This window comes from Capsella rubella, unplaced genomic scaffold (genome assembly GCF_000375325.1).
Source record: "Capsella rubella cultivar Monte Gargano unplaced genomic scaffold, Caprub1_0 scaffold_5, whole genome shotgun sequence".
NCBI lineage: Eukaryota > Viridiplantae > Streptophyta > Magnoliopsida > Brassicales > Brassicaceae > Capsella > Capsella rubella.
Window position 1 is genome coordinate 722,402 of NW_006238919.1, and position 21,220 is coordinate 743,621.

General features: G+C 37.5%; 8 protein-coding genes across 11 annotated transcripts; 4 read left to right on the forward strand and 4 right to left on the reverse strand.

Moving 5' to 3' along the window:
• Window positions 1-189: 189 nt before the first annotated feature.
• LOC17886264 (TATA box-binding protein-associated factor RNA polymerase I subunit B) lies at window positions 190-3,044 on the forward strand. The gene is made up of 3 exons (XM_006290597.2): window positions 190-1,228; window positions 1,310-2,238; window positions 2,343-3,044. Exons 1-3 carry the CDS (start codon window positions 607-609, stop codon window positions 2,949-2,951), a joined length of 2,160 nt encoding a protein of 719 aa, XP_006290659.1. The 5' UTR covers window positions 190-606; the 3' UTR covers window positions 2,952-3,044.
• On the reverse strand, window positions 2,780-5,202 carry LOC17886198. 2 transcript variants are annotated; one of them, XM_023782818.1, is made up of 9 exons: window positions 5,041-5,202; window positions 4,577-4,885; window positions 4,387-4,458; window positions 4,221-4,288; window positions 3,978-4,128; window positions 3,800-3,886; window positions 3,606-3,695; window positions 3,310-3,500; window positions 2,780-2,866 (listed from the first exon to the last, which is right to left on the reverse strand). In XM_023782818.1, exons 2-8 carry the CDS (start codon window positions 4,853-4,855, stop codon window positions 3,351-3,353), a joined length of 897 nt encoding a protein of 298 aa, XP_023638586.1. In that variant the 5' UTR covers window positions 4,856-4,885; window positions 5,041-5,202; the 3' UTR covers window positions 2,780-2,866; window positions 3,310-3,350. The 2 variants fall into 2 exon arrangements, with proteins under 2 accessions (XP_023638586.1, XP_023638585.1); XM_023782817.1 differs by lacking the exon at window positions 2,780-2,866 and having other exon boundaries at window positions 3,098-3,500.
• A 529-nt stretch (window positions 5,203-5,731) lies between these two features.
• LOC17885133 (probable apyrase 6) lies at window positions 5,732-9,006 on the reverse strand. Its single transcript, XM_006290783.2, has 8 exons — window positions 8,110-9,006; window positions 7,759-7,871; window positions 7,561-7,668; window positions 7,295-7,349; window positions 6,960-7,151; window positions 6,769-6,866; window positions 6,467-6,663; window positions 5,732-6,365 (listed from the first exon to the last, which is right to left on the reverse strand). The coding sequence occupies exons 1-8, from the start codon at window positions 8,726-8,728 to the stop codon at window positions 6,086-6,088; spliced, it is 1,662 nt and encodes a 553-aa protein (XP_006290845.1). The 5' UTR covers window positions 8,729-9,006; the 3' UTR covers window positions 5,732-6,085.
• Window positions 9,007-9,114: 108 nt separating this feature from the next.
• Window positions 9,115-11,142, forward strand: LOC17886432 (pentatricopeptide repeat-containing protein At2g02980, chloroplastic). Its single transcript, XM_023783520.1, has one exon. It carries the CDS (start codon window positions 9,206-9,208, stop codon window positions 11,009-11,011), a length of 1,806 nt encoding a protein of 601 aa, XP_023639288.1. The 5' UTR covers window positions 9,115-9,205; the 3' UTR covers window positions 11,012-11,142.
• A 27-nt stretch (window positions 11,143-11,169) lies between these two features.
• LOC17885900 (probable apyrase 6) lies at window positions 11,170-12,098 on the reverse strand. 2 transcript variants are annotated; one of them, XM_023783521.1, is made up of 2 exons: window positions 11,596-12,098; window positions 11,170-11,408 (listed from the first exon to the last, which is right to left on the reverse strand). In XM_023783521.1, exons 1-2 carry the CDS (start codon window positions 12,059-12,061, stop codon window positions 11,398-11,400), a joined length of 477 nt encoding a protein of 158 aa, XP_023639289.1. In that variant the 5' UTR covers window positions 12,062-12,098; the 3' UTR covers window positions 11,170-11,397. The 2 variants fall into 2 exon arrangements, with proteins under 2 accessions (XP_023639289.1, XP_006291819.1); XM_006291757.2 differs by having other exon boundaries at window positions 11,170-11,518.
• Window positions 12,099-13,411: 1,313 nt separating this feature from the next.
• On the forward strand, window positions 13,412-14,700 carry LOC17884687 (ribonuclease 1). The gene is made up of 4 exons (XM_006291733.2): window positions 13,412-13,662; window positions 13,751-13,906; window positions 14,064-14,262; window positions 14,344-14,700. The coding sequence occupies exons 1-4, from the start codon at window positions 13,549-13,551 to the stop codon at window positions 14,565-14,567; spliced, it is 693 nt and encodes a 230-aa protein (XP_006291795.1). The 5' UTR covers window positions 13,412-13,548; the 3' UTR covers window positions 14,568-14,700.
• A 2,238-nt stretch (window positions 14,701-16,938) lies between these two features.
• LOC17886990 (transcription termination factor MTEF1, chloroplastic) lies at window positions 16,939-18,089 on the reverse strand. The gene has a single exon (XM_006292925.2). It carries the CDS (start codon window positions 17,965-17,967, stop codon window positions 17,110-17,112), a length of 858 nt encoding a protein of 285 aa, XP_006292987.1. The 5' UTR covers window positions 17,968-18,089; the 3' UTR covers window positions 16,939-17,109.
• Window positions 18,090-18,185: 96 nt separating this feature from the next.
• LOC17886207 (agamous-like MADS-box protein AGL30) lies at window positions 18,186-21,212 on the forward strand. Of its 2 annotated transcripts, none has more exons than XM_023782072.1 (12): window positions 18,186-18,370; window positions 18,680-18,865; window positions 18,960-19,016; window positions 19,113-19,131; window positions 19,225-19,289; window positions 19,405-19,420; window positions 19,506-19,567; window positions 19,651-19,747; window positions 19,823-19,897; window positions 19,973-20,085; window positions 20,170-20,572; window positions 20,730-21,212. In XM_023782072.1, the coding sequence occupies exons 2-12, from the start codon at window positions 18,681-18,683 to the stop codon at window positions 20,745-20,747; spliced, it is 1,110 nt and encodes a 369-aa protein (XP_023637840.1). In that variant the 5' UTR covers window positions 18,186-18,370; window position 18,680; the 3' UTR covers window positions 20,748-21,212. The 2 variants fall into 2 exon arrangements, with proteins under 2 accessions (XP_023637840.1, XP_023637839.1); XM_023782071.1 differs by having other exon boundaries at window positions 18,187-18,370; window positions 18,957-19,016.
• The last annotated feature ends 8 nt before the right edge of the window (window positions 21,213-21,220 follow it).

Here is a 21,220-nt window from a genome sequence, read left to right on the forward strand (position 1 = left end):
TAAAGCATTGTTAAGATATATATGAATAAACCCATAACTGAGGATTTTAATCCCTTTAATCTGTTGACTTGCAACGAGTAAATATTGTTCGAAATCATGGTTTTGAGTCAACTCATGATCATATATACAACAAAATAAATCATTCATCCTAAAAGTTTCATATTTAGGATTTTTTATGGCCAATTCAACACAACATGGATAGAAAGAAAAAAAAAATTAAGAGAACCTTTGCGACAGTAATGAATTTGAAATCCTTAACATCAAAACAAGCAAGAAGGGAGTTCAAGATAAGTTAGTGAATTGAAACGAGTCCATGCTGCTTCAGAGTTTTCCCGAACCGAAATGAACCAATACATTTTTAAGGGTGAATTTTAAAATATTGACAGTTTGAGGGACTCTTTTGCAATTTCCCTCATATCAAAACCCCTAATTACTCTTCCGCCGCCAAATCCTAAACGTCCGAACTCCAAAGCCAAGTTTCGCCGCGCAATTTTTCTCCGCCGTCTTCGTCTACTTGTTCTTCTTCTTCATCAATCGGATTCAGAGTTTCCTTTTTCCCTCGCGATTTTTCTTCCCTTTTTTCTTTCTAATTCGTTCAATTACAAAATGGATCCGATGATCTGTATGGAGTGCGACAACGACGCCTTTGACGACGGAGAAGACGGGTTTTTCTACTGCAAACGATGCGGTACTAAGGCCGATGGTATAGTCCAAACCGCCGTCGATGACGCCGATCTCATCGGTGAAAATGGAGGTACCCAAGGCGCAATATATAACGTCTTAGATCGTCGTACTATACAACCACACCTAATCACTCCTTCACAGCCTCGTTACACGCAGGACACATTGCGTTACTCTCAGTTTCGATCTCAGCTCGATTCCGCCAGCCAAATCCCCAAATCCGGACTTGAGAAGAAGGATTTGTTCGGTGAAGTGAAGAGAGAGCCTGAGAGTTATCTCGACAAAGAGCCAACTGAGCCTGTGGATTTTGGAGCTGAGACTTTGGGTTATGATGATTATTACGATGAGGCCAGAGATAGATATGTTAAAGCTTTTCTCATGATGATTACTTATCAGTGTGATGCTTTGGTTGACAAGTTCAATGTCACTCCTTTGATTATTGGTTTGGTTGGACCTATCTGTTTACGCTTCGTGGCTCTCTCCGGCGTATATGATGATGATTGGGCTGATAACGCCATTCGTGATTCCGAGCGTCAATCAGAAGATGGTAGAATCTGTTGCACTTTGTGATCATTCTGGTGTGATTTTATCTGTTACTAACTCTCACTCTTTTTTTGGTGTCTGGCAGGTGAATTAAAAGATGCTAAGCGGCCTAAAAAACACAGAGCTGAGCCTCGTAACTTAGATGGTAAAAGAGCAGTGACGATATGGGTTAATATGCTTAAAAAGACTCTGCCTTTATCCAGCTCTTTAGCGATATCTTTCCTTGCTTGTCACAAAGCGGGAGCACTTGTTCTACCAACGGACATTGTGAGATGGACACGGGAAGGAAAGCTTCCGTATTTATCTTGTTTTCTCGAGATTCGAGAGCAAATGGGAGAGCGATCAGCTGCGTGTCCTGTGAAAACAAGCATAATGGCTAGGCCATTTCAGATTCCTTCTGCTCAGATGTTAGAAGCACGAGCTGCTTTGATTGCTGATATTATAGGTTTACCTTTGCCTCCTGTGAATTTCTATGGTATAGCTTCTAACTATCTAAAGCGTTTGTCTATTCCTGAGGATAAGATTCTTGATCTGGTGCGTCTTATACAGAACTGGTCAATGCCTCCAGAATTATATCTATCGAAGAACGAGCTGAGGCTTCCTACACGTGTGTGTGTCATGTCTATACTGATTGTAGCTATACGGATTCTTTATAACATCAATGGTTTTGGTGTATGGGAACAGAGTTTGGGGTTGATTAATGCTAGTGAGGCGGATCTTGTTTCTGATGACACTGATTCTCCGGTTCATGATGAGGAGGTTTCAGAAACAAATTTAGCTGCTGCAGAGTCATTAGATGTCACGAAAGCAACCGAATTTGATACCGAGGAGCTTCTGAAGAATCTTGAAGCAAAATATTACGAGGTCGCCGCAGAAACCCTTGAATCCGAGAAGGATCTATTGTCATATTTATCACTCGGGAAAAACGAGTTCTTTGCTGGTTTAGAAGAAGATTCACCTGACGATACATACAGAATTGTTGATAACCTATGGAATGGTTATCAAAAAAACGAGGTAAGAACCTGCATATATCATGCTTCAAATTCTTATTAGAATAATCTAAAACTAGTTCTTTAAGGGTTGCATATAAACTGTCTCTTTTACATACATTTTTGTAGGATTCCGATCAGTTTAGGACTCCATCCAAGAGGGGAAGAGACAGTGAAGATGATCTATCACTTAGCCAGCTTTGTATAGATGATAGCAAATTTAGGTATGGAATCAATCCTTGTAGTAGTCCTTTAGGGAGAAACGAAAGTGTGTCAATGGATATAGATCTATCTTTAGAACACGAAGTTTCATCATCACCAGAGAATCATCAACAAGAAGAGAAATTTAAGGAGAGAGCGATAAAAAGACTAACTACAGACATGGGAGAGAACCTGTTCTGTTACATACCACCTCGCGTGAAGATAAAGAGACTAGACTACCTTCAATATGTGAGGAAAAAGGATGATGGAGCATTAATATATGCGGCTCACGCAGATTACTACATTCTTTTGCGGGCTTGTGCTAAGGTTGCTGAAGTTGATGTAAGGAATATGCATAGAGGTGTGTTGAGCTTTGAGAGGAGATTAGCTTGGATTGAGAAAAGGATAGATCAGGTTTTGCATCTAACTCCACCTTTTATGACATGTGACAACTGTTGTGATGGTGAGAATGTTGGAGAAGAACAAGATATTTATACACTAACACATGAAGATGATTCATACAGATTCATACACTAACACATCAAGATGATTCATACGCTAACACACTTTGTTCAAATTTATTTTGTTGTAATATGATCACAGAAATGTTTTGTAATTTTACAAGTCCAATCAAAGCCAATTTGTTTATAAAATTAATCGTCCCGTATGTGCTTCCTTATCCATTTCCAATTATTTAAAAATACACTCAAATTCCAAAGTAAATGTTTGAAAATTTGTAAAACAGAATTTACAAACTTCTGCAAAAAATATTGCAAGAAACATTAAAATACAGACAAAATGAATGAACTCATTTGGAATGACTTCAATCCTTTTTTACGCAGACAGCATTCTAAATTTACAGGCAATCGAACTCTTCATTTCATTTACAGCGTACCTTGTAATGGCTCCATAGTTACGATATTATATCAGAATAAATCAGACAGGCTCGTCATGCTGCTGTTGTGTAGATGCAGTTGCATGAACGATGGAGGTTGATGGTGGTCCTGGTGATACCGTGAAGTGAACTGTTCTAGGCTGCCCTGACTGAAGCACCAGCGCAAACTGCGTTGCCAAAGCTGCAGCCTCCTGTTCAGTCCGCATCAAGTCAAAACCCGTGATTCAGTTTGATTCTCAGGACAGATAAGAAAAGCGTTTATCTGGACAGACCCGTGCAACAGTTCTTACACTAACCTGTCTTTGTCTTCGCCGTTGCAGAATACTGATGGCCCAAGCCATGATATAGCATGGAAGAAGAAATCCAGCAGCTCGGAGCAAGACAAGCTACAATAAGAATCAGATGATTTTGTGTTAGAAGTTACAAAACTTTTAAGCATGGATTGCTCTGAGTCTAAAAAAACAGAAAAAAGACACGTCAATCCGCTTACAGATAGTATAGACGATGGGTCATCTTCTTCTCCATCAGCTTCGTCTGTTATGGTCAGTGCATGTCGTAAGAGAAGAAGAGCCATTAACTGCGAAAGAAAAGTGTGTGTTTGGGGTTATCATAAGCAAGGGGTTGTTGTTATACATGTTAGAAATTTGCCAAAAAGCTTTACAGCTTACTATGAGAGCAGCTGAACGACAAAATGCAGCCCCACTGGCATTTGAATCTGTATATTCCACATATTCAGTCTCTAAATACCGACGCTCAGCTTCTGCAATCGCAAGGAGGCGAGGATCATGCAAATCCAAACCTGAGATTGTCCATCCTCCACTGCAAACACACATACATAAGTCAGAAACAATTCAAACCAACCTCGAATCAATTCTGAGAAGATAAAAGCAGAAACATGAAATTAACGATACCCGATGTCAATAGTGGTTTCTTCGGGCTGAACTGGTGGTGGTGGAGCGGTATATCCAGGTTGGTAAGGCTAGTAAGAGAAGTTAAAAACCATCAGATACTGGTAACATAACACCCCTATCAGAGTTTACATACTAACTTGATGATATATATGCAATGGTAATATACCTGATGACAAATCTCACATAAAATGTTTCCTTTTTCATTGCACCAACGCTGAACACATTTCCTATGAGCGTACTGGTTAAAACAGAACCAAAAATTCGTCAACTCAGACCAAATTTATCAGCTCATCATCATCATGATCATCATCAAAAACATCAACATAGACCAAAAATAAATGGTTATTACAACAAACCTTGAGGCTGCCACTGCAAGCACAAGGACTCTCAAGATTCTCAACAGGAGACTCATCCGAACAAATACGACATTCAGCAGAAACAATAAGCGGTTCATTCTCATCATCAGAAACATCAATTGCCTTGTCGTTATTATTATTATTATTAACCACCACACGCGACTCTGATCTCATCTCCTCAACCTCCGGAGACAACGGCACCGGACGCATCATCAATCCATCGACATTTATCACCATGTGACTCCTGCTGCTATCATTCTCACTTACTAAACCTATCATTCTCCTTTTTTTTTCCTCCAAATCAAAACCCTAAACGAAATCAGAACCGTACGAAATAAGAATTAGATCCGGCGTATACGGATACGAAACCACATTAACCAAGGGGGGAGATTTGAATCAGAATTAAAAAAAAAAAAAAACGATTTATGAAGATACAGAAATCGAAGAGATATTATCATCATCACCTATTTTATAGCGTTGTCGTCTCTCTGATTTGAAATCAGAGAATCTGGAGAAGCATTAATAAACCAGAGAGAGAGAGCAAAACAAATTCTGAGGCAGATCGAAAATTTCTTCACAAGAATTTTCCCGCAAATCGAGCACAACAGAAAATAAAAATTAATTAAAAAAAAAAAAAAAACGCTTTTTATAGCCGAAGTAATTAAAACGACGTGTGAGAAAGAAACAAAGTTAATGGCCGTTGACTAGAGACGTTAATTATACTGATTTCTTAAGGGTACTTTCGGTATTTTCTAGAACTTTGCCGGGCTGTAACGTTAACGACATGTTCCCTGTAGGATTTACATAATATTTTTGTTGTTTTTATTAACAATAATGGTGTAATTTTATTTCTTTTCCTATATGAAATCTTTTATTTAATTAATCACATGATCTAGTTGTTCAATTATTGGATATAATTATTTATAGGTTATGATGTCGTTAGTTATTAAAGTGGGAGGAATAATTGTCGTATAAGATAAAATGAGTTAGATGCATGGCCGTGGAAGTAACTTACAACTTTGCAGATTTATAAAATAAAAATACAACTAGGAGACAAAGTTTTTTTTTCAAACGAATAAAAGATTAGCTTAAACAAGTAAATGATTAAATTACTACATCTATATCTTAAAAAGATGAAAAAAAAAAAAACTTGAATGATTCCAAAAGTAGATGTGGAAATTTTCATACGAAAAGAGACTTTATATTATCGAATTTTATATTTTGACAATACAAATGGTAGTAATATTATCTAAACAGGACTTCGTTGCATAGAGGACCCTTTCTAAAACATCGAAATTACGCATCCCAACCCCATATAATATACAAGTTTCTAAGCCGTTGATAATATATAATCACTCAGATGCTACTGCTCTCGCATGATAAACCTTTACTTCACCTCCATTAGAGAGATGAAGATGAAGTAATCTGTAATCTATTAGAGACAACAAGCTTCTTGAGACGCAAAATCAGAACAAGCTTCGTGAGACGCAAAATCAGTTTAAACCAAGATCATCTAATCCGGGTGACTATGTACCTACCTTTCTCAAGGTCGTATATTGTTTTCAGCTGCGGCTTTCTCCACTTGGATACCAAATATACCAAAACTGTCATGAGGATCGGTATCCCGATGAGATAGTGAAGCGTCTTTGACTCGTAACCGAACAGATCATAAAACCAATGGTGATTTCCAATGGCTTCATGTTGAGATGTCTCTGTTGCAGTCTGTAGAATGAATGCACCTAAAGCCCAATCCAGGGGTATATCTCCTGCTTGAATCGCAAACCCGATTCTGCCAAATAAAAGAGAAACAAGAGTTTAGATTGAGCCATGTTTACTAGAATTATAAATCATTGATTTAAGCGGTAGGTCAGGGTTCTTGAATTTACATACCTTTCATCATCAAGAGGAATGCCGAACGTATCGTGAAGCAATGACACAATATATGCTGATGAGAAACAATACCGTAGAAGATCCTCGTCTCGGAGTGACGGGTCTTTTACTCTCAACTTCGACCAATCTTCACCACAGAATCTCTCTCCAGCTGAAATCATATTAGACAACCACGCTTTTTCTCCCAACCCGAAAAACTGGTACAAGAAACAAAGACCACGTCATAACATTGTCCAAACATAATATGGATGGACATTGCATTTAGGTCTAATGCAAGTATCTGATATGAGAAAACAAAGTACCTTAGAGGTGTGAAAGAAATTTTCTGTAGCTAAAAATCTTCCCTGTAGCTTGGGCGTGAAAGCTGATCCAATAGAACAATGCTGATACGAGCATTTCTCTGCACTCAAAAGAAGAATTCAGTATTTTTATTAGAGACAACAAGGAAATGACCCAAGGAATGTAAATTCAATGATATCGATTAATATTCTACCATTTCCTTCTTGCAAGATTGTTAATGCAGCGGAGCGACACTCTGAGTAATTACCCCCAGCGTGAAAAGAATCTGAGAATCTGCTTTCTTCAGCTAAAAGTCCAGATAAATGCTTTTGTGTGTTTGTGTCGAGCTTGTACCCTTTTGGAGCACAAGGGTCTGTAAATATTCTTTCCTGTGCAGTTTCCACAGCTGCAAGAAATGGAACAATGTATGAGTGGGAAGGAAAACAAACTTATCTATTGACTTGAATAAGTGATCTTATCACTTTAGAAAACTTCAATTGGTAATTTGATGATCCGTCAATTAGACTTATACAATTATCAACAGCTTACCTGATTTATGGTCTTTTGAGAGAAGTGAACCCCATAACTTATCGTGTGCAGCATTCTGCAATGGGAAAATGGTAATAGCATCAAGGACATTGCCAAAAGATCAAATCCGTCCTTCTAAAGATTTCAGAAGGAGAAACAACAGTTAAGGAGACAATTGTTTGGTCAACAGGATTAAGTTCCACTAAACAAATTTTAAAAAAGATTAAACTAACAATGTAAGCATGTGAAACCAATTCCAAACACATATACTGCTCGAAAGAAAATACCTGCCCAAAATGAAGGAAGCTGTGACTATATAGATTGTATGAAACATTCCCAAATGATACTGTACGTGAGAATTCAGCAGGCATTGGCTCATTTGACACAAATGTCACCTGAAAGAACACACAGTGGTCAACGTCTTCATAAGTTCCACAAATCGTTTATCTCACTCAATAATAAATTTAAGCAAAAAAAAACTAAACCTGTGCAGAAGCCCCGCCAAGTTCAACAATTCCAGTTGTTTTAAGAGGATCACCGCCAAGTGAACCAAGAGCAAAGTTTGCAACAACCCAAGCATATACACCTTCGTCAGATCCTGGAAATTTAATATCCAATGATTAGCACCCTCAATTGCTGATGGACTGAATCATAAATTACATTCAGCTAAGCTAGTAATACAAGAGAAACAAACTCTCAATTTAAGCTCCTTTTTGTTAAAGTTCTAACCAAAATGTATCTGCAGATTGTTCATCGATCTAACTCTAAAACTAAACAGTGGCGTTAGATAAAAAAAGACTTACTTGAACTAAAGAACATATTTTTTGAGAACTCACCAGAGATAACAGAAGCCCATTCATCTCGAAACATGAACCCAGAAGATTTAAGAACTCTTCTGGTAACTTGAAGAATCTTCTCCTGAACAGGTAATTCAAGCAACCTCATTCCCGCCGTCGCCATTAACCTTACTTCAGTCTCCATCCACATACCTTTCGGAACCTTTCCTTTAGCAAACTCCACTAGCTCCGTCAACGACACACTCGCTCCATCAGGATTATCAGCAAACGCCGACAAACCCGGATGCAACTTCAAACTAGCGTAATTCGCTCCTCTGAATTCAAAAACGGGTTTACCCGACTCAATCGGGTACCCAAACACATGGATTCGTGTCCCTGTACTTCCTCCGTCGATCACAACGCTATAACGAAGCGATCCTATACGATTACCGCCGGAGAACAAAACTGAATAGCAAAGAAAGAGAAAGCCCAACACTATAGATATAGAAGCAACGGTTAACATGAGATTAGATTTGGTGTGTTTCGAATTAGGTTTCGTTAGTGTGTAGGTAGACGAAGAAGACGATGCTCGGCTCCCAGAACGGATCTGGAACTTAATCGGATCCATTTCTGATTTACTATTACTCTTTACCCTAGAACGGGTATGCGATCGTCGCATCAACAATTCACAAACCGCCACGATAACGAAGAACAATGAATCATAAGATCTGAGATTAATCAAATATGGAAAAAAATAAAAAAGTAAAACCAAAATTTAATGTATTTTTCGTGATTTTTCGAATTTTTTTCTTCTTTTTTGAAGCTTTTTATTCAACCGAGAATAATGGAGAATGAGGGTCCGCCGTTAACCAGCGCCGGTGAAGCTCGTCGCCGCCCTCAAGTCTCCGATGTCGTTCTCGGCAATGTGGGAAAAAACAAAAATTAAAAGAGATTAAAAACAAAAATTAAATTGGAAAATAATTGGTCGTTGTAGCGCCTTTTACGATTTTTATACCTAATTATTAAACTACAAACCGGGTCGGTCAAGTCGGGTCGGGTTGATTGTTCAATAATTTTGCAATCGGGTCATAATCACGAAACAGGCTTATCGTTATCTTCAAGCTTTGTCAGTGAGAAGCTCAATTTCAGAGCTTTAATGGCGTTATCTTCTGCTTCACTAATATCATCATTCTCCCACACAGAAACTTTCACTAAGCATTACACTGTAAATCCACTAAACCCAATTCTTCAAATTTCCAGATGCAAGTCTCTAAGAGAGCTGATGCAAATTCAAGGTTACGCGATCAAGTCACATCTCCATGAAGATGTATCATTCATCACTAAGCTGATAAATTTCTGCACTGAGTCTCCAACGGAGTCTTCAATGTCATACGCACGCCACTTGTTCGATGCAATGTCTGAACCAGATATCGTGATTTTTAATTCAATGGCTCGTGGGTATTCTCGCTCCACGACTCCTCTTGATGCGTTTAGTCTCTTTGCTGAGATCTTGGGAGGTGATCTTTTACCTGATAACTACACCTTCCCGTCTCTTCTCAAAGCTTGTGCAGTAGCAAAGGCGTTAGAAGAAGGTAGACAATTGCATTGTCTGTCGATGAAACTGGGGCTTGATGATAATGTATATGTTTGTCCTACGCTTATCAATATGTACACTGAGTGTGAAGATGTAGATTCTGCTCGTTGCGTCTTTGATCGGATTGTCGAACCGTGCGTTGTTTGTTACAATGCTATGATCACGGGTTACGCCAAAAGAAATAGACCAAACGAGGCTTTATCCTTGTTCCGTGAAATGCAAGGTAAGAGCTTGAAGCCGAATGAGATTACCCTTCTTAGTGTTCTGTCTTCTTGTGCTCTGTTGGGATCGTTAGATTTAGGGAAATGGATACATGAGTATGCTAAGAAACACGAGTTTTGTAAGTATGTGAAAGTAAACACAGCTTTGATAGATATGTTTGCGAAGTGTGGTAGCTTGGATGATGCTGTATCTCTATTTGAAAAGATGAGGTATAAGGATACACAAGCTTGGTCAGCCATGATTGTAGCTTATGCGAATCATGGGAAAGCTGAGCAATCCATGTTAATGTTTGACAGAATGAGATCTGAAAATGTTCAGCCTGATGAGATCACATTTCTCGGTCTGTTAAACGCTTGCAGCCACACAGGTCTAGTGGAAGAAGGGCGTGAGTATTTCTCCCAGATGGTTCACGAATTTAGGATTGTTCCGAGTATTAAGCATTATGGTTCTATGGTAGATCTTCTTGGTAGAGCTGGACATTTAGATGATGCGTATAGATTCATTGATAGGCTCCCAATAAGCCCAACGCCGATGTTATGGAGGATTCTCCTATCTGCTTGTAGCAGTCATAACAATTTGGAGCTAGCTGAAAAGGTTAGTGAAAGGATTTTTGAGCTAGATGACTCGCACGGTGGTGATTACGTGATCTTATCAAATCTATACGCAAGAAACAAGAAATGGGAATATGTAGATTCTTTAAGAAAGGTGATGAAGGATCGAAGGGCAGTTAAGGTTCCTGGGGTCAGTTCCATTGAGGTTAACAATGTGGTTCATGAGTTTTTTTCAGGAGATGGTGTGAAGCCTGCAACCACAACGCTTTACAGAGCATTAGATGAAATGGTGAAAGAGCTAAAGCTTGCAGGTTATGTTCCAGATACATCAATGGTTGTTCATGCCGATATGAGTGATAAAGAGAAGGAGATTACGCTTAGGTATCACAGCGAAAAGCTTGCGATAACGTTTGGGTTGTTGAATACTCCTGCAGGGACGACGATTCGGGTTGTGAAGAACCTTAGGGTTTGTAGAGATTGCCACAATGCAGCTAAGTTGATCTCCCTTATATTTGGTAGGAAAGTTGTTCTTAGAGATGTTCAAAGGTTTCACCATTTTGAAGATGGTAAATGTTCTTGTGGGGATTTCTGGTGACTCCATCTCTAGACCAACAACATATGTAAATTGCGTATAGCTTCACACGGTGATGCTAATCGGTCTGGTGTTACCATGTTCCATATTCTTTTGAAGTGCTTGAAAACTTTTGTGACCCAAACACTCTCGTCTCTACTTTTAAAGAGAAACTATCAAAATCAAAATCAAAATCAAAATCATAATAGTAATCAACAGAACAGAGTATTAGAGTTCCAAAGTCCCACATTGCTTGGGATAAAGATCTTTGGGCAATATATATTGAATGTGGCAATCATTCTCACTTGAGCTAGTTTTTGGGATTAGTTAGGTCACATTACTAATACAGAAATGTTACTGTTTTTCTACCCTCATTGGCGAGGCCTTGGATCGACACCGTCGTAAACTTCTTATCCTTTACCTGCAACGGCTCAATAACCTCAGCAAATCGTCTTAATTTAACAGGATCGCCTCCAAGTGAACCCAAGGCAAGGTTTGTAACAACCCAAGCATTTACATCGTCCTCAGATCCTTCAAAATTTAGCATAGCTCCAGTTTGTTTGATTGATTGATCATAGTAAAATTCACTTGAAGCATTGAAAACTCACCAGAGATAATAGAGGCCCATTCATCTCGAAACATGAAACCAGAAGATTCAAGAACTCCTCTGGTAACTTTGAGAAACCTTTCCTGAACAGGTTCTTTAAGCAATATCTTCTCAGACGTCGCTATTAACCTCACTTCAGTCTCTTTCCACATTATTTTCGGAATCCTCCCTTTAGCCGTCTCCACCAGCTTCTTCAGTGATGTACTTGCTCCGTCATGATCATCAGCGTACGCCGATAGACCAGGATGCAACTTCACACTATAGTAACCCGCTGCTCTAAATTCTGAAACAGGTTTATTGTACTCAACCTCATACGTATACACGTGGATCAGGCTCACCTTACTCCCGCCTTCGACCACGACGCTGTAACGAAGGGACTGATCTCTCTGATAACCTCCGGAGAATAAAAGTGTATAGCAAACAACGAGAATCCCCGAGACGGTGGCGATGGAAATGACTGTTGCCATTGGATTTGGCAAGCGTGTTATGATCCGTAATGGTTCTTTTAAGGTCAAAGTGTTAGCTAAGTGTACAATTATTGCTGTTTATTATATCTTACTCAAGTTGATATAGAAAAGTACAATCATTTTATGTTTCAAACTTTAAAACATGTATTTTAAATCATCAACTTGAACATTACCAAAAAAAAAAAAATCATCAACTTGAAAATAAAGTTGATAAAGCGTAGTAAAGTTGTTACGTATAACTATAATTTTTACAAGCAACACACAGTATACACTTGTGGAAGTTATTTAAAAGTGTTGGACTACTTTGAACCGAACTAAACAAAGAAATATTAAACCAAAAATTAAATTACATTGATACTTAAAATTATATAGACTTTGAATGCATGTCTCGGATGAAACAAGACTAACCGTTAGCAGATCAATCGCGAACAAAAAATTTGTTTTTACATAAAAGTGTATGTAATTGTAAGATGGTCCGTGACAAATTTTTTGATTTCTTTTCTGGATTCATACTACTACAAATGATAATTTATGAAGTTAAATAGTGGATTTGTACACTGCCATCGCCGCAACCATTTGAACTCATAGGATTGGAAAACAAATCTCTTAAGTCATTACTTCTTTGCTTGTTTTGAAGTAGTAATAATAAGATTAAACAGTTCGTTGACTAGTAAGTGTGATCGTATCTACAAAATTATCAACTTAAAACATATCACATCACATCATCAATAACAATACAGTTCAGCTATCGTCTACTTTTAAAACACTTCTTCTATATGTGAAGCAAGGAAAAAATGTCGGCAAACGACCCGGGACCAACCAAAATAATATTACATGTTTGAGTTCAAACTGAGTTGTTTTGTTTTGTCAAAATTTGCTAAACTAAACTTATATTGTTGGTTAAGGTGTAGTAATTTGTTAACTTGTAATCAGGACATGACAAAAGTGTAGACATATCTAATACATAAGAAAATTAGTTTCACATAAAATTTACTTACAAAAAAGTTCGAGATCTATTTAGATTAAAAAAAAATTGTAATCTAAACATTAGATTAGATAAGGGATTATTAGTTTATGTAATTGGGCTTACTCAAAAAGATAAATATAACAATTATTGGGCCGTTACGAGCATACAAAACGAACCTTCTGACCAACAAGTGTGAACGTTACGACTTCATCCACAATATGTCCACACGTAATCTTGTAATTGTATGATTCAGATTCCAAAAAAAAAAAGAAAAAAAAAGTTATTAAAAGATCTTGGAAATATACATACACTTCACATAAATAAGGTATATACCATAAATCCCTCAGATTCTTTTGATGTGTATCTGTCCATTTCATTATTACACAAACTAGGAAACTGATATCTCTCTGTTCACATTCCTCTGATCCCATTTCCCTTTATATATATATATAACCCAAAGAACCATCTCAATCCCATAACTTCCAAATCACAATCATCATCTCTTACAAAAGTTGAAGAGATGAAGATTCTTCTAGCATCATTGTGTTTGATCAGTCTTCTCGTAATCTTGCCTTGTGTCTTCTCTGCTTCGTCTTCCTCTGAAGATTTCGACTTCTTCTACTTCGTCCAACAAGTAATATAACCATTACTATAACCATCATCATCTATGAATGTTTATAATGTTGTCCTAATGATTGCTTTGTGTGTGTTTGATATGAAAGTGGCCAGGATCATACTGTGACACACAGAAGAAGTGTTGTTATCCAACAACAGGCAAACCAGCTGCTGATTTTGGTATTCATGGTCTTTGGCCTAACTACAAAGATGGCACTTATCCATCTAACTGTGACGACACTAAACCATTCGATAGTTCAACGGTAATAAGATCAACACTAAACCTCGTTCGATTCGGTTTTCTTGCAACTATGATTGGATCTATGTTATGACTTATTATACGTAACCCTCTTCTTGGTAATATTTAATTTGGCTTCAAGATTCTCAAATAACCGGTTGGTTTGGTTTGGTGTGGTACAGATATCAGATCTTCTGACGTCAATGAAGAAGAGCTGGCCAACACTGGCTTGCCCGAGTGGTTCAGGTGAAGCGTTTTGGGAACACGAGTGGGAGAAGCATGGTACTTGCTCTGAATCGGTTATCGATCAACATGAGTATTTCCAAACCGCTCTTAGCCTTAAACAGAAAACCGATCTCCTTGGAGCTCTAACCAAAGCCGGTACGTACGTTTTTAATTTTTCAATTCCCCTTTTTTGTTTTCCCGGTTTAGATTTAATTATTGGTTTATGTGTATTAATAGGGATTAATCCGGATGGTAAATCGTATTCTTTGGAGAGCATAAGAGATTCGATTAAAGAGTCAGTTGGTTTCACTCCTTGGGTTGAGTGTAACAGAGATGAGTCCGGCAATAGCCAACTGTACCAAGTTTATCTTTGTGTTGACCGGTCTGGTTCCGGTTTAATTGAATGCCCGGTTTTCCCTCATGGAAAATGTGGAACCGAGATTGAATTCCCTTCTTTTTAATTTTCTAAAATTTCTCATTTCTCTCTTGAACCGGAATCGATCTTTTGTTCATGGAGATTGGTTCATTTTGGTCAAAGAGAAGATAATGATGTAATAAATATTTATGGGATGCTATTTGATGGAGATTGGTTCATTTTGGTCAAAGAGAAGTTCAATTTCAAGTATATTCTGTTTACCTTTATTATCCTCTTTTTTAATTTACATTATGCTTTTAAATATTATCACAAATTAATTAATGTTATTTATAAACTAGATAATTATTGAGAAATTTATTGAAAATTATCTTTTACAAAATATGCATCAAATCTTTTAAAACAGATTGATTGATTATATGAAATTACTGTATAATCTTTTGACTCAAGCAAACCCAGAGAGATTATCAGTTAATAAACACGAGCGAGGCATCATTTTAGGGTACGTTTTTCGTATTTTGGAAGTTGGAACTCTCCTCCGTTCCCTTTCTTCTTAATATCAAAAAGAGACGGCAACACTAAGAAAAAACAAAACTTGTATCTCTTAATAAACTCTTTGTTTTGTTGTCTTTATTTGTTTTGTTTTATTAGGTTTTTGTGAGATGCAAATGTCGCCGGATTGGTACGATGTGAATACATGCAACAAGTACTTAACGTATAACTATAAGGTTTGTTCCCATCATCGACAACGAACATTAGTTTTCACTCCGCTACGAATGGAACAAGTACTTCAACTATAACGATCGTGCCCACATCATCCACAAACGTGTGTTACGTACCACATCGAGTTTTGACGACACGAACGACGACCATCAATGTGCAAACGTCTGTGTCAGCAGCACAACTGCACAAGTATCCATATCACATGTAGTGGAGAAAGGAGAGTGTGTGATATGTTTGGAGGAGTGGGGCAAAATTGACATAGGGACGAGGGAGTTGCCCTGCAGTAAACACACATATCACTCTTTTTTGCTAAAACTGTTAATATCATTAGGTAATGAAATGTTTGACTTTTACATGTAAAAGCCTTTACACTTTAAATCCTTGGCAAAAAAGGTAAACATGGAGATAAAGAACAAGAAATCACAAAACGAAGTGAGTACGTATGGGCCAAAGCTGCATCAAATTCCGGAACAGCTTCCGAAGACGCTTTGCTGAGATGATGTTTCTGATATCCTTATCCAAGATCAGATGCCGGTTGGATTGTTTGCTGATTGTGGACAAGGTTGTTGCGTTGCTTCCATATGTTGTAAATAGTGGCTTGAGCTACTAGCTTTCACAGATGCCTCAACGGCGAATTAGGCATATATGGCTTATTAGTTATTAGGCATATGTCCTCAGTATAGATTCGGTGAAGTGAGATTGAGAACGTTGATGATGAAGAATTGAAGATTATCTCTAGTGCTTAATTATGATGTCTTCTACCACATACGAATGACAGATAGTACGAGATTTCTTTTCCAAACTTTTTCAATTGTCTTATGTTTTTGTTTTTGGTGTTGTAAGGAGAAATGAATTTAATTGGATTTATATTTTGTTTAAAGCATGATTAAGGATATATTTTTAGACAATTCAAATGGATATATCATATATACCGCTTTAGTACTCATGAACTGGCTAGTCAAGCAATTTGGCTTCAAAATTTGCTTAGTGAAGTCATTTTATTAGAGAGTGCGTTGAGAATGGAAGATTAGAGATAGAACATGTTCCAAATACAAATTTGTAGACAACCATTACCAAATAAATCCAAATACAAGTTTGTAGACAACCATTACCACGCATCAAAACTAAATATTGGTCATTTAACAACTATAACTAAGTGAAAAATGTTATTTTCTACACTAGCTAGGCACCACCATACACTTGTCGTATGATGATGACTCAACAAGATCTAGACTGCCTCCCTAATACAATCCATTAAATACAATCCAAAGCCGGCTTGGAGCTCTAACCAAAGCCGGTACGTACATTTTTTAATCTTTCGAATCCTGTTTCTTTTTGTTTTCCCACCTACACTAACGATACGGTTACAATCAAATTGGAAATGCGTTTTCGCTTCTCGTTAGCCCCAACTTTGAGTTATTGGTTTGCAAGTCGTAACAAATCCTAACAATTTAGGAGAGAATCTGAAGTTAAAGAGAACACAACACACTGTCTGTAAATTATGATGCAAGACACACAATGATTGAATACTCAACTCTTTTGAATTGCAGAGTACAATGAAAGAAGCTAACAGAACCAATGAGGAAAATTTCAAAGCAATGGAGATTATTTGAGTGAATAAACGCAAAGTATTTCTGATTCACTGATCTAAGAGAGTGATCATCCATACTCAAACCAAGTACTTATTGCAAATCACCACCAATTTTGCAGTCAATTACCATATTTTTAATGTAAACTTTAAAGCAACTTTCTCCATCAATTAGGTTCCCAATTATACATTACAAGATCTAACAAAAACTATATACAAGCTCATGTGAAGTGTCTTGGCATGTCTCCAGTGCAAAACTTAATCTCAGTAAAGAAGCAATGAACAAAAAAGTAAAGCTTACATGGTTGTTTGTTTATCATCATCTTCTCTCAAAAGACCTAAGACGGAGTTCTAAAAGCCAATTGTTAAACTGACCATCACTAACCTTCAACATCTCAGACAAAGGCATCAAAATCCCATGTTCCTTAAGCAACCTATGCCTTGGCTTTATCTTCCTCTCCAAGCTAAACGAAAAATACTGAGGGAAACGTTTAAGCTCCTTGACATCACCACGCATCTCCTCCATAAAAAACTCAACTTTAGGAGCTAAATTGTTATCCACACTATAAGTCAACAACGCCGGAGATCTCACAACCATCTTCGCTACTTCTTCTCTTGTAAACCCTAACCCTTCTTCAAGATACTCGATTTTGGGGATTAGGGTTCGTTCCACATTCGATACCAGCAACACCGTGTTCCGCGACGTTATCGTGTCGCGTCCGACGAATCCTAGGGTTTTGAGGAACATCAATGCGGGACGAAGCTGATAATCTACTGATGAAATTAGCAATCGAGGACAACGAGAGATCGATTTGGGTATGTCTTGCTCTGAAATCGAGATTTCATCAGATAAGAAGCGTAGCACCGGTACAATCTCAGATTCGGGATCAGAGGTTAACAAATCTGGGAACATATCGAGAATCCGACCAACGGCGGGTCTTGAGAGTCCGGTGGATGAGAGAAGAGTCTCGACGGAGACGACGGAGGAGATAGGAGCAGAACGGAGAGATGGGTTAACTCGGAGAGCTTTGTGAGGATCAACGTTAAGGTCTTGAAGGTAAATAAGCTTCTCTCGAAATAAAATCCCAGTATCTGAAGTTTCTCCGGCGAAACATCTAACTTTCACGGCGGAGAAACACGGTGGAGGCAAAAGAGAGCACCTTGCAGCAATCATCATCGTCGGGGAGAAGGAAAATAAAGTTTCATTTTTTTTCCCTTTTTCACCTCTTGAGAGCTAAGTGTGGATAAAACAATGGAAGAAGGGTAAAATCGTAATTTAAATCTGCAACGGTCAGATAGTGATGGAAACGACGTAGTTTTAATGAGAATTTTTTCTTCTTCTTCTTGAGCTCTCTCCCAATGGGATCCCTATTCTCAAGCGGCTTTATCATAAGACCGGTTTTTGCGCAGAGTCTCGTGTTAACCGCAATCAGCTTCTCTGTCTCTATCTCTACCTCTGGTTTTTGATTCTTCGTTTTCTCAAGTTTTTTTTTTTTTTTTTTGGTTGTTGCTTCAAGAGGTCCTTTTTAAGATCTCGCTCATGGTTAGTATCAGCTTGGCGTTTGAATTTGCCTCTTTAGGTAAGTTTCCTTTTTCTTCTTCTCTTTCCTTTTTTTTCTTCTTCTTTAGCCAACATTAGATTACACGATAAGGGTTTTCACAAACATCTCTGTTTTCGTATGAAAAGATCGAATTTTTATTCAAACCCAAAGTGATGGAATTGATTTCATGATCTGGGTTTGCAGATTCTGGAAACGTTTATGTTATTGATTCGTTGAAGTTTTGATTTTTGTTGTGTTGGATTGAAGAGGAATGATCTTATTGATGTTTTGTGAAGAAGAAGAGGATTTTGGATTTGTGTTGGTTTAATAGTTTGGGAAAATTAACAGGATGGGAAGGGTAAAATTGAAGATAAAGAAGTTAGAGAACACAAATGGACGCCAAAATACATTTGCTAAAAGGAAACATGGGATCTTGAAAAAGGCTAATGAGCTATCTATTCTTTGTGACATTGATATTGTTCTTCTTATGTTCTCTCCTACTGGGAAGGCTGCGTTATGCTGCGGTACACGAAGGTAATGTTATGTTATAACATAAACACCATCTCTAGAGAGATTGTGTTGTCTGAATGTTTATGATTGTTGATTGCTTGTGGTTTTTCTTCAGTAGCATGGAAGAGGTGATTGCTAAGTTTTCTCAAGTTACACCGCAGGAAAGAACAAAAAGGTTTGGTGTTGTTTTCAGATTGTTATCGATATGGTTTTGTTTGTTCCAGCAATGTTTGATCTTGCTTAACTCATTGGTTGTATTCTATGAAAACAGGAAGTTCGAGAGTCTTGAAGTAAGTTCCTTTTTTCACACAATCGCATTAGTTCTTGTTTGATGTATATCCTTGAGAATCCCTGATTCAAGTATTTCTCTTTCGAAAGCTCAGAACCTGAAGAAAACTTTCCAAAAGTTGGATCACCATGTAAATATACGCGAATTTATATCCTCAAGGTATGTAGGAAATAGTTTTTTTAGCAAAATCTTTTGCAAGAAACTTCATAATCTCTATATGAATATTAACTTCTTCTGTCTTCTCTCTTGTTTGTTTTTGGTTCTCTGGTCTCAGTAATTCAACAGTAGAGGTATTCACTTCAAGACTCTCTTTCCATTTTTCAAGTCTATACATTTGCCTAAGCCTAAAACTTTGCAAATTCGCATTGTTTTCAGGACTTGAGTACTCAAGCAAGGATTCTGCAAGCTCGGATTTCTGAAATACATGGAAGATTAAGGTAAAGATCTTTTTGAAGATGATGATTCTTGTTTTCTTGATGTTTGTGCTCTGTTTCATACTTGTTTGTATCATGTTCTGCAGTTATTGGACCGAACCTGATAAGATTAATAACATTGAACACTTGGGGCAACTCGAAATTTCGATTAGGCAATCTATTGACCAATTGCGTGCACATAAGGTATCTTTTGTTTAAATTTTTTCCATTTCACTTCATCTGCGAAATGAAGAAAACTCATAACATTTTGGTTGATAGGAACATTTTGGACAGCAGCAACACGCAATGCAAATAGAAAACGCAAACTTTGTTAAAGATTGGTCAACATGCTCGGTAATTTACTCGAATGCTTCTTTAGATCTCATTTGAAACACAATCAAACTGTAAACCCGGCTTTGCAACTTACAGCTGCAAGATGGGATTCAGATTCCTCTAGAACAACAGCTTCAGTCTATGTCATGGATTCTTAATAGCAACCCCACCAACATTGTCACAGATGAACACAAATTAATCCCGCAGAGGTTGGTGAAATTCTCACTGAGAAACATTTTTTTCTTCCAATTTGAATCTTATCTTAAAACCAAATTTCTGTCTGACCTCAAAAGGGAAGTCGAGTGCTCAGCGAGTTCTTCATTCGGGAGCTATCCAGGCTATTTTGGAACAGGGAAATCTCCTGAAATTACAATTTCGGGTCAAGAAACAAGCTTTCTAGATGAACTAAACACCGGACAGATGAAACCACAATTAAGCTCACATCAGCAGTTCGCTAATAATATCACAGCATACAATCCCAATCTGCAGAATGATCTGAATCATCACCAAACGTTGCCTCCTCCTCAGGTTTATATTCCAATGAATCAGAGAGAGTATCATATGAATGAATATTTTGAAGCACCACCACCTGGATCTTCTGCTTACAACAATAACACCAACCAAACCAGGTTTGGTTCTAGCAGCAGCTCCTTGCCTTGCTCACTCTCAATGTTCGACGAATACTTGTTTTCCCAGGTAAACAAAACAAAACTTGTTCTGTTTTATAAAATCAAAACTTTCTATGTTCATGTCTCTTACAGTTACAGATGCATCAAAATCTAAACTTTGTCAGAGATTCAAAATGGGTTTTTGCTTTTTAAAGTGATTTGACATTTGTTCATCTTTCAAACAGATGCAGCAACCGAACTGAGAGAGATTTGATGAATGATGATGATAAAACACCCTCATTGAAGAAACTCACCAATTTTTTGTTTCAGAAACAGCAAGAAAACAAAAACTCTGCAGATTTCTGAATCGGTTCCAAGAAGAAGAAAAGACCTGTGGTAATTCTGGTTAGATTGCAAACCAACCACACACACAATACGTGTTCATTTATTTCTAATATCTTCAATAGATGTTCTGTGTTTATTTATTCTTTTCTCTATACATAATTTTCTCAGTCGTATGAGATTTTGAGGTTTTCCATTTTTTTCTCCGGCGATTAAAGTTAGTGTCTTTTGGTGAGGCTGTCAAAGTAACGCCATGGCAGCCAAAAGATGAGAAACTCTCTCTCCTTCCCTTCCTACAAACTTTAGCTGTATCTCTATTCTTTTTTTTTTCATTCATTCAATTGTAAAACAAACAAAACAGTGTTTATTAAAAAGATTTTGTTTTCTTTTTGTC

Bases quoted from the DNA above. Each gene is read 5' to 3' on its own strand.
- LOC17886264 (XM_006290597.2), top strand. From the start codon at position 607: ATGGATCCGATGATCTGTATGGAGTGCGACAACGACGCCTTTGACGAC. The intron at 1,229-1,309 runs GTAGAATCTGTT...GGTGTCTGGCAG, and splicing joins CGAGCGTCAATCAGAAGATG to GTGAATTAAAAGATGCTAAG. The intron at 2,239-2,342 runs GTAAGAACCTGC...ACATTTTTGTAG, and splicing joins ATGGTTATCAAAAAAACGAG to GATTCCGATCAGTTTAGGAC.
- LOC17886198 (XM_023782818.1), bottom strand. From the start codon at position 4,855: ATGATAGGTTTAGTAAGTGAGAATGATAGCAGCAGGAGTCACATGGTG. The intron at 4,129-4,220 runs GTATCGTTAATT...GTGTGTTTGCAG, and splicing joins GAAACCACTATTGACATCGG to TGGAGGATGGACAATCTCAG. The intron at 3,501-3,605 runs GTTAGTGTAAGA...CGGACTGAACAG, and splicing joins AACGGCGAAGACAAAGACAG to GAGGCTGCAGCTTTGGCAAC.
- LOC17885133 (XM_006290783.2), bottom strand. From the start codon at position 8,728: ATGCGACGATCGCATACCCGTTCTAGGGTAAAGAGTAATAGTAAATCA. The intron at 7,350-7,560 runs GTATTTTCTTTC...TTCCCATTGCAG, and splicing joins GCTTCCTTCATTTTGGGCAG to AATGCTGCACACGATAAGTT. The intron at 7,152-7,294 runs GTAAGCTGTTGA...CATTTCTTGCAG, and splicing joins CTCAAAAGACCATAAATCAG to CTGTGGAAACTGCACAGGAA.
- LOC17886432 (XM_023783520.1), top strand. From the start codon at position 9,206: ATGGCGTTATCTTCTGCTTCACTAATATCATCATTCTCCCACACAGAA.
- LOC17885900 (XM_006291757.2), bottom strand. From the start codon at position 12,061: ATGGCAACAGTCATTTCCATCGCCACCGTCTCGGGGATTCTCGTTGTT. The intron at 11,519-11,595 runs GTGAGTTTTCAA...TAAATTTTGAAG, and splicing joins ATGGGCCTCTATTATCTCTG to GATCTGAGGACGATGTAAAT.
- LOC17884687 (XM_006291733.2), top strand. From the start codon at position 13,549: ATGAAGATTCTTCTAGCATCATTGTGTTTGATCAGTCTTCTCGTAATC. The intron at 13,663-13,750 runs GTAATATAACCA...TTGATATGAAAG, and splicing joins TCTTCTACTTCGTCCAACAA to TGGCCAGGATCATACTGTGA. The intron at 13,907-14,063 runs GTAATAAGATCA...GGTGTGGTACAG, and splicing joins AACCATTCGATAGTTCAACG to ATATCAGATCTTCTGACGTC.
- LOC17886990 (XM_006292925.2), bottom strand. From the start codon at position 17,967: ATGATGATTGCTGCAAGGTGCTCTCTTTTGCCTCCACCGTGTTTCTCC.
- LOC17886207 (XM_023782071.1), top strand. From the start codon at position 18,681: ATGGGAAGGGTAAAATTGAAGATAAAGAAGTTAGAGAACACAAATGGA. The intron at 18,866-18,956 runs GTAATGTTATGT...GTTTTTCTTCAG, and splicing joins TTATGCTGCGGTACACGAAG to TAGCATGGAAGAGGTGATTG. The intron at 19,568-19,650 runs GTAAAGATCTTT...CATGTTCTGCAG, and splicing joins GAAATACATGGAAGATTAAG to TTATTGGACCGAACCTGATA.